This window comes from Calypte anna, chromosome 12 (assembly GCF_003957555.1).
Source record: "Calypte anna isolate BGI_N300 chromosome 12, bCalAnn1_v1.p, whole genome shotgun sequence".
In the NCBI taxonomy this organism is placed as follows: Eukaryota; Metazoa; Chordata; class Aves; order Apodiformes; family Trochilidae; genus Calypte; species Calypte anna.
In genome coordinates this window covers 4824106-4840762 of record NC_044258.1, presented here as the reverse complement: position 1 = coordinate 4840762, position 16657 = coordinate 4824106, and the positions used below count along the sequence as shown (strand labels likewise).

General features: G+C 39.5%; 1 protein-coding gene across 1 annotated transcript in view; it reads left to right on the top strand.

Moving 5' to 3' along the window:
• The window catches only part of DOCK3 (dedicator of cytokinesis 3), a 183891-nt gene that overhangs the window by 124755 nt on the left and 42479 nt on the right, over window positions 1–16657 (top strand). Inside the window, exons 21-29 of the mRNA XM_030458632.1 lie at window positions 1030–1113; window positions 1459–1559; window positions 2745–2826; window positions 7246–7416; window positions 8652–8738; window positions 11033–11225; window positions 12534–12661; window positions 13623–13769; window positions 15818–15916. Of these exons, the coding sequence (XP_030314492.1) occupies window positions 1030–1113; window positions 1459–1559; window positions 2745–2826; window positions 7246–7416; window positions 8652–8738; window positions 11033–11225; window positions 12534–12661; window positions 13623–13769; window positions 15818–15916 (1092 nt within the window). The remainder of the gene's footprint in view (window positions 1–1029; window positions 1114–1458; window positions 1560–2744; window positions 2827–7245; window positions 7417–8651; window positions 8739–11032; window positions 11226–12533; window positions 12662–13622; window positions 13770–15817; window positions 15917–16657) is intronic.

Below are 16657 nucleotides of genomic sequence, written 5' to 3'. Positions count from 1 at the left end.
CTAGAAGTGAGAGAGTTTGTAACAGCAAACAAAGAGAAGAAACCAAAGAGAAAAATCCCATCACATAATCAGTAGTCTCTGAATAAAGCAATTCACTGTAACTCATTTGAATGGTGCCATATCTTGGATGTTAATGTTCATTACAATTTTTTAACAGAAACAGAAGGGGACAATACTGGAACCCAAGAATGCTGTGTTTTGTACACTTTCTTTGCAGGGCACTTACAAGTGTCTGGTTTTTGTAGAGAAAAACTTAAAGTGATATGGATTAAATTATTCCAAGGGGAGAAGTACTTGATTCCCTCCCTAAATCAGCTGCCATTTGGCACTGGGATGTGAACAGAATGCAGTAATTCAGAAAAGAAGACATTTTATCCTTTCAGAGACTTGATAAATGGTTAAATTTAATTTCTTGCTTTCTGCATGAGAAATTTAATTAGAATAATTAAAAAATCATAGAAAATCACTTGCTATTCAGCATTATTCTTCAGAGTTATTCTTTCTGAGGAGTGTGCTTTCAGGAAGGAAAATGACTGAATTGTCAGCACTCAGTAAGCTACAGTGTTATGGATGAAAGAAAAGATTGGCAATATGTAACCTGACCCAATTAATGCTTATTAGAAAAGCTTTACTTTCTGTTGCATAACAAAAGTTTTTAATATTTGGAGCATTAGGTGGTATGATTCAAAGTTTTAATTTTGATGTCAGACAGTGTCTGATATGCTCATATCAGACTGAAATAAGTTGTTTTGCCACTGTTGTTTGGCAGCATTTTTAGTCAGTTGTATTTACAAACCAGGCATGTGGTACATGTTTGGTTTGGTTCTCTGTCACTTCTGTTTAGAAATACTCCTTGTGAATAAAAAAATTCTTAGTAAAAACAAATCAAAATCCCTCACATCATATGGGTGAACCTGAAGTAGTCTGTCCTTGTTGAGTGTTTCACAAAGATATCAGCATGTACCATATAATTGCATTCTTTTAAATGCAAGTAAAATTAAAATTGTGTGTTTATTCATGTCATTTCAGTTTCTACAAGATATTCTTGACACACTGTTTGTAGTTTTGGATGACAACACAGAAAAGTATGGTCTGTTGGTCTTTCAGTCTTTGGTAAGCTGCTGAACTGTCACTTTATCTCACGATCAGCAAGTTTTAGGCTTTTTAGTATCATGTTGCTGGTATTTTCTTTCCATGAATTATTAAATATTCAGCTGGGTCCAGCCATATGTTTTCTGCAATAACCTTGGGTGAGCAGGGCAGGATAGGCTGAGCGGGTGCCAGGCCAGCAGGATTTGCTGCCACCTGGGAGAAGCAAACAGCAACAGCTAATAACACAACTATTGACTGATAAAAGAAACTCCTGTATTGCACTGCTCCCAGGTGAAGTTACTGACAGGAGCTGAGCAGCAATCTGATGTTCCCTGTAGTGTGGGTTCACTGTTCCATCTCCCACAGGTGTTCATCATCAATCTGCTCCGTGACAGCAAGTATTTCCATTTCCGACCTGTGATGGACACTTACATTCAGAAGCACTTTGCAGGAGCACTGGCTTACAAGTAGGTTTTGTTTACCCCTCACTTCCAGAGACGATATTAGCAAGCTTTGGAATGATGTCAACATCACAACCACAGCCTTCACATTAGCAGTGGGTTCAAAAAGTAGAACTACTCACATGAGAGTTTTCCAAAACAGTTATAGAGAAAAGCTGCTGAATGTCACCTGTGGCTAAAAATGAGGAGACTCTGGAGCTTACCTTGCCTTTCTCAACTGGAAATTCTTACTTTTGATACTGAAGAGAGGCTGTCACTCAGCAGCAACTCTCTATCAGTCTGTGCCAATGAGCTACCACAAGTATATGCATTTCTTGTTTTAAAAATGTTAGGATGTAAGACTTGTGTGAAACCTCAGAGCTAATTGTAGTTTCCTCTTGCAAAGTAGGCAAATCATTTCAGGAGACCAGAAACTTGATTTTCACTGTCACTTTGAAGATGCTGCCTTATTTTCTAGTATTCTTTTGTGTATTTGATCATATTCTGTCTTTCGCTTCAATAAACTATGAAAACAGCATATAAGTAGTTTTTCTTAGTTTAAACCATTTACATTATAGTCTATATTATTAAAAAAAGGAAAAAATATTATGTCAACTGCAGGTAAAAAAACCCTGTAGATAGTATACAACACTAGAAGGCATGCATAGTATGTCATAGTAGTCATGTTCAGTGTGTAAAAAGCTGTTCTGCTACACATTATATTTGTCTCTTTCACACCAAACAAATGATTTTTGGTAATCTGATGTCTGAAATCAAACATACTTTTAATACAACTCTTTAATCCAAGTGATACTGTGTACTTAGGAAAACAGATGCTTGTATTTTCTTTGTGAACTTAATATCTGAAAACTTCTTATGCAGAGGACATTGGCAATTTCTTATTTAAAAACAAAAGTTGTATTACATGCAAAAAGAACTGTATTACTTGCTTTTCTCAAAGCTCTCTCTTCAATAACATCTTTTTAGTGTTCTTCATGGTCTAAGTCATTTATAGAGAAGAAATTACTTTCCGTTTTTGAAACTTAAACGTATATATAATGTAAATCCAGTAGCTAGGACAGCTACAGCTGACCACTGAAATGGAGTGAGAGTATTTTACAGAGTCCTCCCTATGATCAGAATGTTTGTTGCGTGATTAATTTTAAAATAGTGCTGAAAGTTGCTCTTTTTTTCACTGTCTGTTATATTTAGAGAACTGATCCGATGTCTGAAGTGGTACATGGACCGCTCAGCTGAGCTTGTACGCCAGGACCACATCCAGGAGGCAATGAGGGTGTGTATTCAGTGGAAGTTTGTGTGTCTGTTCCATCTGTGAGCACAAATGGGTCAGGGAAGCTGCAGATAAAATCAAGGGTGGTCTGGCATTGACATCTTATTTGTTTAACCAGATATTCTGTTTAATTATTGTGCCAAAATGCTAAAGGGAGATTCACTCTTGTGCAGAAAACAGTGGAAGAATTATGTCTCCATACAGCTTTTGAAGCTTTGTGGAGAAATTGAGTGGGGCTTTCATGGAGTATATTCATGTATACATGGGCCATTTGTGTAAGTATTTCAAGAGGCAGTTACTTTAAATGTCTTAGGCACAGGTGCTGGGGTCAAAGACAGGCTTTTCATTTCTGGCTGTGACATAAAATGATGGATATGCAGATGTCTCATAGGATTCTAATCGTTTACCTTGGCATTATCAAGCAGTGCTCGAGACTGTCTCTCAAGTTACTTCCCTCTCTCAAGACTGCTCTATGAAACCTGCAGGAACTATAACCAAAAGGATGACTCTAACTGTGCAGGAACATCAGGCATCCTGTTCCTTTATTATCCTCTATTAACAAGTTCTGCTTAAGCTTCATCCAGATAGAGCTGCCTGTGCCTCCCTTGGAGAATTCTGTAACAAAGTGTCCATGTGTGGCTCTACTGAGTTTTTGCCTTCCCTCCTAGTCATGGCTCAACTTAATGTGTCTCTAGGAGATGCTCTTTCAGCTTCAGGTACCTTCCAGGAGCAGAATCACAGGTGGGTTTTCCCTAGGTTGAGGAGCCTACTGAAGATACAAGCCCTGTTCTTCCTCAGGAAGTCACATCTTTGTATCAGTGTTCTGGAGCTGAACCACAGGGAACAGGCATCAAATTTCTTTAAAGGCTTTGAGGTAGGGAAAACCATTATTATGGGGCTTTACATGAGTCAGTGACCCAGAAAGGGTCAGTCTTCCCACCTGATTCTTTCAGAAACCTGATCCTATGTTTTCTGAGCCATGTAGACAGGGAGCTACCAAATGAGAAACTGGGAATCCCATTCTCAGCTTGCCTTTTGAGACTGGGGACTCCCAAGTTGTTTTCTTTACTCTGAATTAAAAAAAACAAGTGTCAGTCAGTTGCTTTTGAGACCATCCTGTCTCTGGACTTACTGATTACCTCATTCAGAAGTAGCTGCCTTATTTGGTGGTTTACATTTTCTACAGTCTTGCCTTTTCTGAGAAGACCAGAATATTGCTGATGTAATTCTGATTGTCCCACCCTGGTCAGCCTGTCTGTGGGAGACTTCTTCCTTTTTACTACTGATGCCTTGAAGTTTGCCCTAGGTCTTTTTTGTGCACTGACAGGACTCAACTTGGTACCTTCACAACAACCTTTGCACTTTTGTTCTTAAAACTTCATAGCAGGTGCTTCTTTTAGCAAGAATGCTGCTCTCTGGAGAAAAAATACATTGACAGTAGCAGGAAGATGTTTTTCTAGCAGTTCTTGATAGTGGATACTCAGAGATTACTAAAAATGGCTTTTATTCCCTTTGGCTGGGAAAGTGAAAGATATTCAGATGCTTAGAGGTAATCCTCTTTACATGCAGTGTGCTTACAATAAGGTTATCCATTCTACATACTCCAGATTCTTTCCTAAAGTAATCTTTGGGTTCTTGGGTTAGGAAATTAATCTGTGCTTTTTCAGCTCTGTACAAGGTTGATTCATCTGTTCATACTCAAAACATCACTGTTTGCCTTTTGCTGGAACACAACAGGCATTTCATCTGTACAGCAGGGGAGTCCAGATGTGTAGCTGTCCTTTTTCCCAAGACTGTCCACTGGATTCATGAATGTGCTACAGTACAACCCTGAAATGTTTTCTGAGCATAATCCCTCAAGTGACAACTGTGTCTCTGAGCTGTATCTTTACCCATTAAACCTGCAGAATAACCACAGAAATTTATGCTCTTTTTTAACCTGTGTTATCACAGAAGCTCCTACCTCATGCTCCTTTTGTCATAGCAGTCTTCTGGTTTAAGTTCTCCTGGGTAACCTGTGTGAGTGTTGTGCTGTTCCTGTGCTCAGAGTGACTGTGTGTATGGACAGTCACTCAGAGAAAAAAGGAAGGTTACTCATTAGTAAGTGGAAATTCTAACTTCTTTGATATGCATTGTCTATATTCACACTTCTTCTTTTCTCATCTCTCACGGAGTACCAGTGGCAGATTTTAGGGATTCTTTGGTAGAGAGGAAATAAGGTTTGTGCATTTAAGTTTAGCATGAGATGCACTATGAGTCTTTAGGTCACAGGCAAGTGGTGTGTGCTCACCTATTGTGTGTGCATGCACACTGTGCTTTTAAGAAACTTACTTTAATTTGACACTGATTTTTTTTATATCTTGCTAAATATAGCAGAAGGTCTGAATTTTACTTCAGTGCACTTCTGTGTCTTTAGACACATACATGCATCATACCTATGTTTTTGTAAATAGTAAGAGTCAAAATTAGTCCAAATGTTGATCTGTGTTAACAAGACTTGGTTTACATTTTGACCATCTCAGCCACGTGTCTGTAAACACACTGAACTCTTTGGCACCAGCTTAGGTTGTCTGTGCTAAGGATGCAGCATGTCTCTGAAAGCCTGCCATTTCACCTTGAACAGTTACAGAATTTCATACATAAATCCTCTGATTCATTCCAAAACATAATCTTCACATTAAAGTTATGAGGTTTCAGGCTAGACTTATGGTTGTCTATACTAAACCTGTAAAACAGCTTGTACAAGCACTTATCTTTGTGTACTTGGTGTTAGCAGCAGAGATATTGCCCTCCAAAGAGCCAATTGACCTTTGTCTGGAAACTATCCAGAAATATAAAGTGTTATTTCCTGATGAGGCTCTTTGGTTTAAGGAGGCTTCACTGGGAGATGTTTTAGTGCAGAGGTATAAATAATGTACTGCCAGATTACCAAATTCACCATTGCTCATGAAAACAAAAAGGTTCTCAGTACCAATGGCATTTTGAAATCTGTGATGGCTTTATGAGGGTTTTCACATTCCCATTCTCTACCCATAAAGCTACAGCATTCTCAGGCTTCCATCACCACATTGCATATTGGTGGATACAGAGTGGTTCCATGAGGGACATCTTATGAATGCAAAAATACCTGATTAGGACAACATTTGTCTTTAAAACTTTCGGTTTCCAAACAGTGAAACAAGACAAGGACACTTTCCAATTAATACAGTGGAATATTACTAATGTTTCTGTACAGACTGCAAGTACTGAAGCTTCAGCCTGTTTCTTTCCCATGCTGAATTTTGAGGATATCATTGAACCATGTATCCTGTCTTCCCTTGGTCCTGCCTTAATGTTGTATCATGTTTAGCACTAAGGGAAGGAGTGAAGTCTGAATGTCACTGATGTTTGGTATGTTTCAGTGCTGACAACTGTGTTCACTAAGTGATCAAAAGGCCTTGCTGCTGTGGAATATTAAATTGCTGTATTAGTGTCTCTGAGAACATTTGATAGATTGGTAAGCTTGCTAAAAGATGCACAACACAAATGATTTTTCTTCATTGACACTGCTGCCACGTACATATACTTAAAGATGTTTAGGTTGCAAATTCAGACTTAATCTAGACATGCTATAGAGCAAATTACCCTTCTGCTACAAAAAGATCCAATTTGCCAGTCCTTCAGCATCCATCACACCTTCTATAATGGTGTTAAATGCCATCTTCTGTGCTGGTTATTCTCCCTCTGCTGAGTGCTCTCCAGGTTTCATGTGTGCTGATGAAAAAAAGACACTTAAAAAATATCAGCTAAAAGTAAAAAGATTCTCACTACAGTACTGCTGCTTGCTACTGTTCCAGGCTGCCAGAGAGCTTCACATGCTGCTTTTTTCTTCTGTTTCTGCATCTGCACTTATTTCTATTTGTACATGTAGCTGCCAGAAATGAAGCTGATCTTTGCTGTTGTGTTTATATTGAAAAGCAAATTCTCTTTTTTTCCAGGTAACCCTTCTTCTGTTGCACTCACAGCCCACTTACCTGAATCTAGATTAGCTAATTTACTTAAAGGTAAAATCTGAACAGATATAGGTGAATAGATTCTTCAGACACATTCGTTGTGCCAAGTCATGAGAAAAATGGAAGTCTCTTACATTTACCAAGATTTTCCTCAAATTATCTAACTCAAATTTGTCTGTTTGACTTAAATGCATACTGTACCTGTTAGTAGGACATACTGGTAACAGATGACTGGTTGAGAATGGGTACTTGCCTATGAGTATCTATTTCTTAACTGAATTATGTAACTTACAAAACCTGTTTTTCTTTCTCTTTTCTAAAGCTGAAGAAATCAGTTATCATGCACTTACAAGCATTCCTGGTTCTCTTTAAAGCTCCTTTATTTTTCTTTCTCTCTGTCTCAATCTCCTTCCCCTTCCTGCTCCTTAAGGCCTTGGAATATCTTTTCAAGTTCATTGTCCAATCTCGGATCCTTTACTCCAGAGCTACTTGTGGAATGGAGGAGGAACAGTTCCGCTCCAGCATCCAGGAGCTTTTCCAGTCCATCAGATTTGTGCTCAGCTTGGACAGCAGGAGCTCTGAGACTCTCATCTTCACACAGGTTTGCTATTTTCTACACTTTACCTGGCAAACCAAAAGGCAGCTGTTTTCTGCACTGGTAGAGTATGTGGGCTCATACTCTGCAGGTTAGTTGAGTTCTCCCCCCTCTCACAAGCTGATGATAATGGAAAGTGATGTAGCCCATTAATGTTGTTAGAGAAGGAGCTTTGCACCACTTCACGGGTAACAAGTGAGCTGTACTGCGGACTCTGAAGAGGAAAGTGACTTGTCACCTGCAAACAGAATTTTTGCTCTTTACACAAGTAAACTGCATTTTCAGATCTCTCATTCATATGTCCTACTGCTGGCCTCAAGAGTTAAATCCTTAACTGTAGTAGCTCAAGTCAATACCCAGGGTCACAGCAACACCACAGTAGAGAAGTGCAACTAATGTGCTCAGTCAGATAAATGTAATAGCAGCACACTCAAAAACTACAGTCTGAATCACAGCCTGACCACAAGCACACTGTGATACCCATGCTCGTTCAATACATCATTTTGAATATGAACCACATGACTTCAGGAAGGCTTCATGTGGGCTAAGGATACCACTCAAAGTGAGTAAGGATGCTGTTAACTTCATAGTTTAAAGACCACTGTATTAAATTATGTACTTCTGTGTTTAAAATTTTAAAATGCTTTTGTCAAACGTGTGCTCATAAAATGTCAAAATGGGCTGCCCAGAACTTCTTGATAAGGTGAAGGTGATTTGTAATCACTCATTTACAGATGTTTTGAAAGCTGACTGTAGTTTGTCAAAGCAGCAGTTGTGAGCGTTGCAACAAAACTGAGTGACTCCAAGGGTTAGGGAAGCTGCCAGCAATGTGCTCTCTTTCTTAAGAAGCTGCCCTGAGAACAGCTGCTCTAATCTTTTATTTAATCACCCATTAGTGGGTATAATAAGATGAGCCAGGAACATGAGAAATCAGTGCACAGAATTTTGTAGGCAAAGTGACAGTGAGTGGAAACAGCATCTTGTGTGTGCAGGCAGCTCTAGGGCTCTGTGTTGATCACAAATACAGGGGGAGATCAGAGGTGACAATGGGGTTATTTTCCCTTTTTCTCTTTGTCTCTTTTTTTTTGTTTGTTTGTTTGTTTTCTCCTTTATCTCACTATGGTATTTCTTGTTTTGGACTTCTGTAATTTGCAACACCTGTCCTTGTTTAATCTTTGAAAAGTTTGCTTTTTGTTCCCCCCTTGCCACTGTGTTGCCCCTTGATCCCAATTGCCCCATAGGCCTCTCAGCCTGGAGGGCAGGCGAGCGGAGCTGGGACATGTGCCCCACAAAAGTGTGGTGGTACTTCAAGGCCGTCATTTAATTCTGTAAGTAATGATCCCCTGACCTGCACAAGTTTTACATCATGGATGTTCCTGATTAATCCCTTTTCCCTCCCCCAAACCCTTTTTTCCTGCATAGAAGCTGGAATTTAATATTTAAGTGGCTGGTACCTTAAACCTGGGAAATACGGAATATTTCACTGATTAATGGAATAGCTTATGGAATTCACACACTGAAAAGACAGCACTGAGGGTGTACACAAGATTATAGACATCAAATGGTTCAGAAGAGCCATGGAGATTAGGTACTAGTTCTGGAAATCTGGACAACTGTCAAGTATCTTCAGAAATGCTTGAGGCCCTAACAAACACAATTTTCTTCACACTTGTCCTCTTGTACAGGATATTACAGATATCTCAATATAGTTCTTTCCAGCAATGAGACCAAAACTGATTATGTCCTTCCTTCCAAGCAATTAGTTTAGTTGATGACATGAATAATGTTTCAGCATATTTTAGGGTGTTGTACAAAAAAGGACACTTCAAGGAACTGATGAAATAACTTATCTGTTCCTCAAGAGGCTCCAAAGCTTCCTGAAGAGATTCCATGCATATCCTTAGACTGCTACTGGATTTTCTAAATCACCACAGACATCCTTCTGCTTTGTAGTCATTGTTAGAAATAAGTTTAGGAAACCTGCTACAAGGATTTGTTTGGCCAGTATTGTAATTTCACTTGTATTATCCCAGAGATAAAAATGATGAATGGATTTGTGGCTGCTATAGCCTTCAAAGAGTACCATGAGCTATTTAAATAATTCATATTTGTTTATTTTGTTAGTACATTGTATGTATGTAGCAACAAATAGGTGACAACACCCAGGAGGCTATGTGGGGTTTTGTGTAATCTGAATTGATTGTAACAAGACAAGATGTTGAGAGAGATAACAAGCACGAAGAAGAAAGAGGTAAATTTATATTCAGAATAATTTAATGGGCTCTACAGTGCTAGTTGTAAAAATAACTTAGACTTTGCTCAGAGACTATTAAATAGAAATCACTGTTTGAAGGGAAAGATTCTTGGAAGAAAGACTTGGCAAAGAAGGAAGCTGTATGTTCTGTGGACTAGGAGAGGAATGTCAAGTGTCAGAGCCATCATGGGAGAGGTACAGAAATGTTTAGGCAGTGAGAAAACAGAAACATCTGTGTGAAAAAGGAGAACTTACAGAACAGAAGAAAGTACCAATAAAGGGGAGAGATTGGAAGGGCAAAGCTAAACAGATTTGCAATGAAGTCTGGTAAATCTGAACTTGTGCAGGAAATCAGTGTGCTTTGTGTGGAGAGGTTCAGAGAAGGGAGGTGGGAACAGGAAGAAGGGAAGTGTGTGTGCATGGGGGGACTGGGGCTGGTGGGAGGAAGGCAGCTGCACCAAAACCAGACTGTGCAGCAGGTTAAGAAAGAAACCATCGAGGGATTTAAGTAGTTGAAATTAGGAAACAGGTTATGGACCTTGTGTGGGATGTACAGGAAGGAAGAGAAGAATTCTAAAACATGAGAGGTGTGTGGCAGTTGTTAGGTGTGACATCAAGTCTGTGGAAGTTGAGGATAGGGCAATGCATGGAATTTTCTACAGTTTTGAAGAATTTTAAAGTGCGAAATAGGAAATGAAGAATTGGATTGTGGTGGTGTTGTGCTGATTGTGTTTCTACACTTAAGGAAGCACCTTCAAGGATAGCTCCAGCTCACTGGAAATATCCATTATTGCAAGAATCACGTACACACGTACTTGCATGATGTGATGCCTCTTTCACATGAAACTGCACCCCTCCCCTGTTGCAGAAGTATTTTAATGTCACATGACATACTGCTATGGTTAAGGGTCTGTCAGCATGTTTTTTATTTCAAAGTATTTTCTGGTGCTTAAACTGTCTTAGTTAATCAGTACAAAAAAATTGGTGTGGAACCCTCTAATTAGAAGCAAGTTTTATATTAATTGGAAAAAAGTAAATTAAAATAACCAGACTGTTTCCTGGTCTCTGGTAGCACAAATTTTTTCAGTTTTATAAACCATGTCCCAAAATACAGCCTTCTGAAGCCCTACAGTATGCATGTGCTCAGCTTACTGTAAGACTCACTACTGCAGCAGTGCTTGGTTTTTATATACATGTGACTTGGTCACTGTGACCTTTCATTATTGCAAAACTTTAACACCAGCCATACTGCACTGTTTTTAGCTTCTTGCAGACCCTTAATTCAGTTTTCCTGTTGTTTCTATTTCACTGGATTTAGCTACAGTTACAGAATTCAAAATTTTGAGTTTCTTCGTTTACTTTTTCCAGGCTGCTCTGCTGAACTCCTTCCCTGCCATCTTTGATGAGCTGCTGCAGATGTTCACTGTGCAGGAAGTGGCTGAGTTTGTGAGGGGCACCCTGGGCAGCATGCCCAGCACAGTGCACATCGGGCAGTCGATGGATGTGGTGAAGCTGCAGTCGATTGCACGCACTGTCGACAGCCGCCTCTTCTCCTTCTCAGGTAAAACAGCAGTGCCTGAGGGTAAGATTGCTGCTAACCAAGAGCAGGAACAGGTTGCCCTTATTTTGCAGTTGTGTTGTCATTTGGTTATCTTGGTAATTTTAATCACAGTCATTGTGGATACTTTGTTTATAAGTGTTTATAAAACCATCTTGCATAAGCTGTAGTTGCTGAAGGTTGATAAAAATACATAGATGCTGATGACAAAGCTAAGATTGGTCAAGGAATTCCAGAAGCTGATAAAGGGCTGTATAACAGCCTTGAGGAGTTACATGAAGAGTTAGAAAAACAAGAATTCAGATAGGAGTACTCTGGCTTGGATACTTCAATGATTATTAATCTCCTGAAGAGGAACCTAAGGGGATAACAAAGAAAACGTTTTGGCACAAGGCATAAGGTCAGCAGAACTCAACAGAGACAAGGGACTGGAAGGGAAGATAGAGACCACTGACGCAAGAAATGCCCCCTCCCTAGTAAAAGACCCCTCCTCACTGAGCATGCACCTTGATTTAAAAGGGCATTGTGGGGAGTGAGGAGTACAATTACCTGATGAGATTGGTTATGGTAAGCTACTGAGTGGCTCTTGATGTTTGCAGAACAGGATATGCCATAGCTTTTTGTACTGAGCTGAGCTTAGTGAAATACCACCTAGCTCCCTTTTCTGCAAATAAATGAAATACCTCGACCCTGTGTGTGAATTTGCTTTGCATACCAGGTGAAGATCCCACATTTTGGGACAACAGTGCCACATTTTCCACCCAGCATAATGGTGATGACTTGTTTTCCTCTTATCTCTGAGATCTTGCCTCTCTTTTTCTCTGTGTTTTTTTCCTGTCCTGGCTACTGTTTTCTGCAGTTACTACCTGCTTTCTTTAATAAGGTCAACGTTTGTAAGGCAGCTAAAGGAGATGAATTAGCCAGTTTTCAAGAACCTTATATTGGAGAAGCTCTATTAGCCATGACAGTTGAGTTGGAAAGCTCCATGAAATGAGAGCTTCCATGTTTGCACAGTGGAAATCAACATTAGAAAGTGTCAGTTCACAACTGTTGTTTCCAAGCTGTATTGCTGTTGAGAATGTCCTCTATACTGCATTTCTGAAATTCTGAAACTAGAAGCACTTATAATTCATTAGATACAGTTCTCAGAAGTGTACTTCTTGCTGTACAGCCATACTGCAGAAGTTGCATCAACTAATCAAACATGCTGTATATCTGCAGGCTGGTTTGGATACCAAAAGGCTGCTGATTGGGATGGCTTAAATTTAAGTCTCTTTTGGAAGAACTGTGATTTCATTTTCTTTCTTTCAGAGTCCCGGCGCATCCTGTTACCTGTGGTTCTTCACCACATTCACCTTCACCTACGACAGCAGAAGGAGCTTCTCATCTGCTCTGGGATCCTCAGTAGTATCTTCTCCATAATCAAGACCAGCTCTTTGGTAATCTGCTGTTTGATTTTTATTTTTTTTTAATTATTTTTTTTTAATGCACCACAGATTTGGTAAAATAAAGAATGAGGGATTTTTGTATAGGTTAGTACAGGTTTTTTAAAAGCCCTTTTGAAAACAAAATTCTGCTAAGTTTCCATCAGCAGGAGAACATCTGACATGAAGGCTCTGCCTTTGTGTGTGTGATTCAGAGCAGTCCGATTACACAGTGTTCTTGCTGTTAAGAGGGAAAAAGCATATGCATTTACTGGGTTTGACACTGTTTTATTTTCTTCATCCAAGCCCAGAACTTGGATGTCTGTTAAGTTCAAAAGCTCTACACGGCTCTAGGACTTGCAGTTCTGCAAGTGACAGTAACCAGCATTTTGTGATTCATGTTAAGAGAATACTCTAAAATTATCCAATCAATGAAATCACGCTTCCTTCTGGAAATTGCTGCTGAGTTTAACCACCCAGCTCTGATGATCATAATACTCTGATGTCAAATGGTAACTTGATCATTTAAAGCAACACTCACAGAGGGTGGTGAAGTTTCCCCATCTGATACTAGAAGGGGAAGCTCATGGTGCTAAATATAGAATTCATACCAATGAGTATTTCCAATTACCAGTTAGTTTTGTGTGAAAGGAGTGACATGAAAGGTATCAGGGCAATAAGCCAAAATAATGCTGCCATAGAATAAAGGTTTCTGAACATAATTTGATCCCATTGTGTTCTAGAGTGTATGCAGACCTTTGATTATAGATTTACCTTTAAGGCTGTGACCCTGAATGTTCCCATCAGAGGCTGAGAAGGTAATACACAACAGTATCTGGTACCAGTGAGGAATTTGGTTTTACTTCTCTGCACCTCCATGACAGAGGTGGCTGACTGGTATGGCTGACCCAGCAGAATTGTCTTTGCTAATTCTGTACCCTCCAGTTTCTAACTGTTTGCTTACCATTTACTACAGGAGGGAGATGTCGTGGAGGAAGTTGAGATGATGGTGGAGAGCCTCCTTGATGTGCTTTTACAAACTCTGCTTACAATCATGAGTAAATCGCAGTCTCAGGAGGCGGTAAGAGGGCAGCGTTGCCCGCAGTGCACAGCAGAAATCACTGTTAGTAACTAACAATCAGTTTCTATTTCCTGCTTCTCTAACCTTTGGCTCAGTCCCTCACCACCACCAGCACCTCATTATCATCTCTGCTGCATGAATGCCGAGGGCTTCTTCTCTGTCCCTTAATAAGCCACAAATCCCTTTCTTCTGAGCAGTTTGTAGTGAGGGCTGCCGGATGCAGTGGAGCTCAGGAAGCTGTTGTGGATTTCCAGGTTATTTTCTTGTTTGCCTTTGCAGCTGTGAGGGAGAGTTACTGTGTAGAGCTTGAGGCATCTGCGGGTAGGTAGTTGCCATGGGCTTCTCCCCAGACAGGTATCACCAAGGGCTGGATGAGTATCAGGCTGATTCCTAAGAGTGAGAATATTGTCATTCTCAGTGGATAAGTCCCTTTATTAATCCTCTGTAGAGCTTCTCTCCAGGTTCACTGAGTATTTCATGCAAATGAAACAACATTTTCAAAAGAAATTAACAGATCCTAAGTCAAGTGAGCTGTTGAGCTTGGTAAAAGAAGAGGTAAAAGCCACCACCTTGTCCAGACTGCCAGCATAACCCTAGGGGAAGAAATTTTTCCTTTGACATGCAATGGAAGAGGAGAAAAAGAACATAAATCTTGTGCTTTGAATGTTTTCTTGTCTGGAAGTGACCCTTTTCTTGTCTAGCCTATTTTAGTCTATTTTTTCTTGTCAGAGTCTAATGCATCTTTTGCACAATGTATAATGTTAGGCTGTTGTTCAGAACATTCTTTTTTTCAGACTTGCTTTTTTTATCAAATGGCTGAAACCTCAGAGATATTGCTGGGCACAGATGTGCACTGAGATACCCTGCTCACACAAAAGGAAAGACTGGATCTTTCTGTGTTAACTCACACAAACTAACAAATGATAGAATTCTAATACAGAACAAAGCATTTAGTAGTTTTCAGACATGTTCTTTGATACAGAACAAGAAAGGTCCTAGCTTGCAACTGTCCAGCAGCTTCTCAATCCTTTCACTCCCACAGTTTGACTTATGTTATTTATCACCTCACACAAAAGAGCACACATTTTTTCCTAATGAGTTTCAGCCCTGTAAAGTTTATTGGAACAATCTATGTCAGAGCTTATGGATAGATTCTTGTATCAATTAGGGAAAAAAAAAGTAATATGGAATGCACAGACCCATGCATAAAGTCCCCTTGTATTTGTTTCTGAATTTATATTTCACAGCACAGGAAGCAGATTGTATTTTTTTCCAAATCAATTGCTCCTTGTCACAGAAAAAAATACTGTTTTGCAAGGGACTGGCAGTCAAATGACATACTCCTTACGTTCTTGGCACTGCCTTGCTTGTTATCTTGGACAGATTACTTAACTTCTCTGTGTTTACTTTCAGATATGTAAAATGGGGGAGCTCATCTTTGGAAAACACTTTGGGATACTGTGGTAACTGGTTAGGGTGCATCTGCTTTGCAGGCCAGAAATGTAACTGTAGCTCATGTAGGCTTACACACATTGTATGCAGAATATCCTGTTAGAATACTGTTAGTACTGTAGCTATGACAGCAGTGAACACTAACAAGGCAAATATTTACAAGATTCTAAACACCTTTTGTAGCCCATACTGACCCAGGCAGCTGTCATTGCTATACTATTTGAGTCAATTAATTTAAATAATTCCTTGTATGTCTGCTTGAGCTGCAGTCACATCTTTGATAGACACAGTATATTAAGTAACTGAACAAGGTGACTGTCAGAACCTGCATGCTTGGAGGGTGATTCATTAATGTCTGTATTAATAATTTCAAATTATTTTTGAGTTGACAACAAGACTGGTTTGAAGACCTTTAAAACTGGTATCTGTGGAAGACCCTCTATGAGGTGTATTCCTGTGTCTGAGCAGTACTTCAGGAACTGTTAACATGAAGTATTTTTAATCTCTCTGCATGTCAGCTTTCCTCTCATAGGCATTGGGGCCATTTCAGACCCCTCCCTTTATACCTTACCCCAGCTTGAGTTTTATATTTATGAAATTCCAGATGGAGTGAAATAGTTTTTCCATTTGGTCAACAGGGAGAATATGTCTCCTGCCTTTTATCTTTGCTTCGTCAGATGTCAGACACTCATTTCCAGCATTTACTGGACAACTTCCAAAGCAAGGATGAACTAAAGGTACAAGAGAGCATCCTGTCTGTCGGGTGATTCACTCAGCATGAGAGGAGAGGGGAATCCCTGTAGCATGACTTGCTCTGCTATCATCATCCATTCACTGGCACTCTATTCAGGGGCTGTCCTTTCACCTTTTTAATAACAGGTGTTGTGTTATACAAATTTAAGACCACGGGGCATTGATTTCAGAAAAGCAAACGAAGTCCCAAGATAGATGTTCTTAGACAGAAAAAAAGGGTATCATTGCTGTAGCATATAGAACACAGTCAAGAGAATGAGGGGGTTTTTTAATCTGAATTTAAATCAGTCATTCTGTAACATTTTAGTAGATGTTCATTGTGCATTGGAGCTTACTTACAAAAAGCCTTGACTTCATTAAATTTCAGGCACTTTTGGGCATACAGATATCTCTAGCAGATAAAATAAACTTTGGGCAAGCAGTAACCTTACTACTTCACTTGCTGCAAGCTTCCCAAAATTGTGAATACTTACAAATTATTGCTCTTATTGAAGAGGAGTTGGTGAGGGGTGCAGACCTCTCTGGTGGCTCTTTTGCTCCTGACATTTTGAAATGGCTCATCTCAAAACATCAGAAAGCAGCTCCTTATCTCAACTTCAGTATCTCTGACAACTGTCTGATTAAAAGGCAGAATAATTTCATAAATAACATGATTTTATATAAAATGCTTTTGATTAGCAGGGCATTCAACAAAATATGGGCAATGAGAATGTAATGTTGCCTTA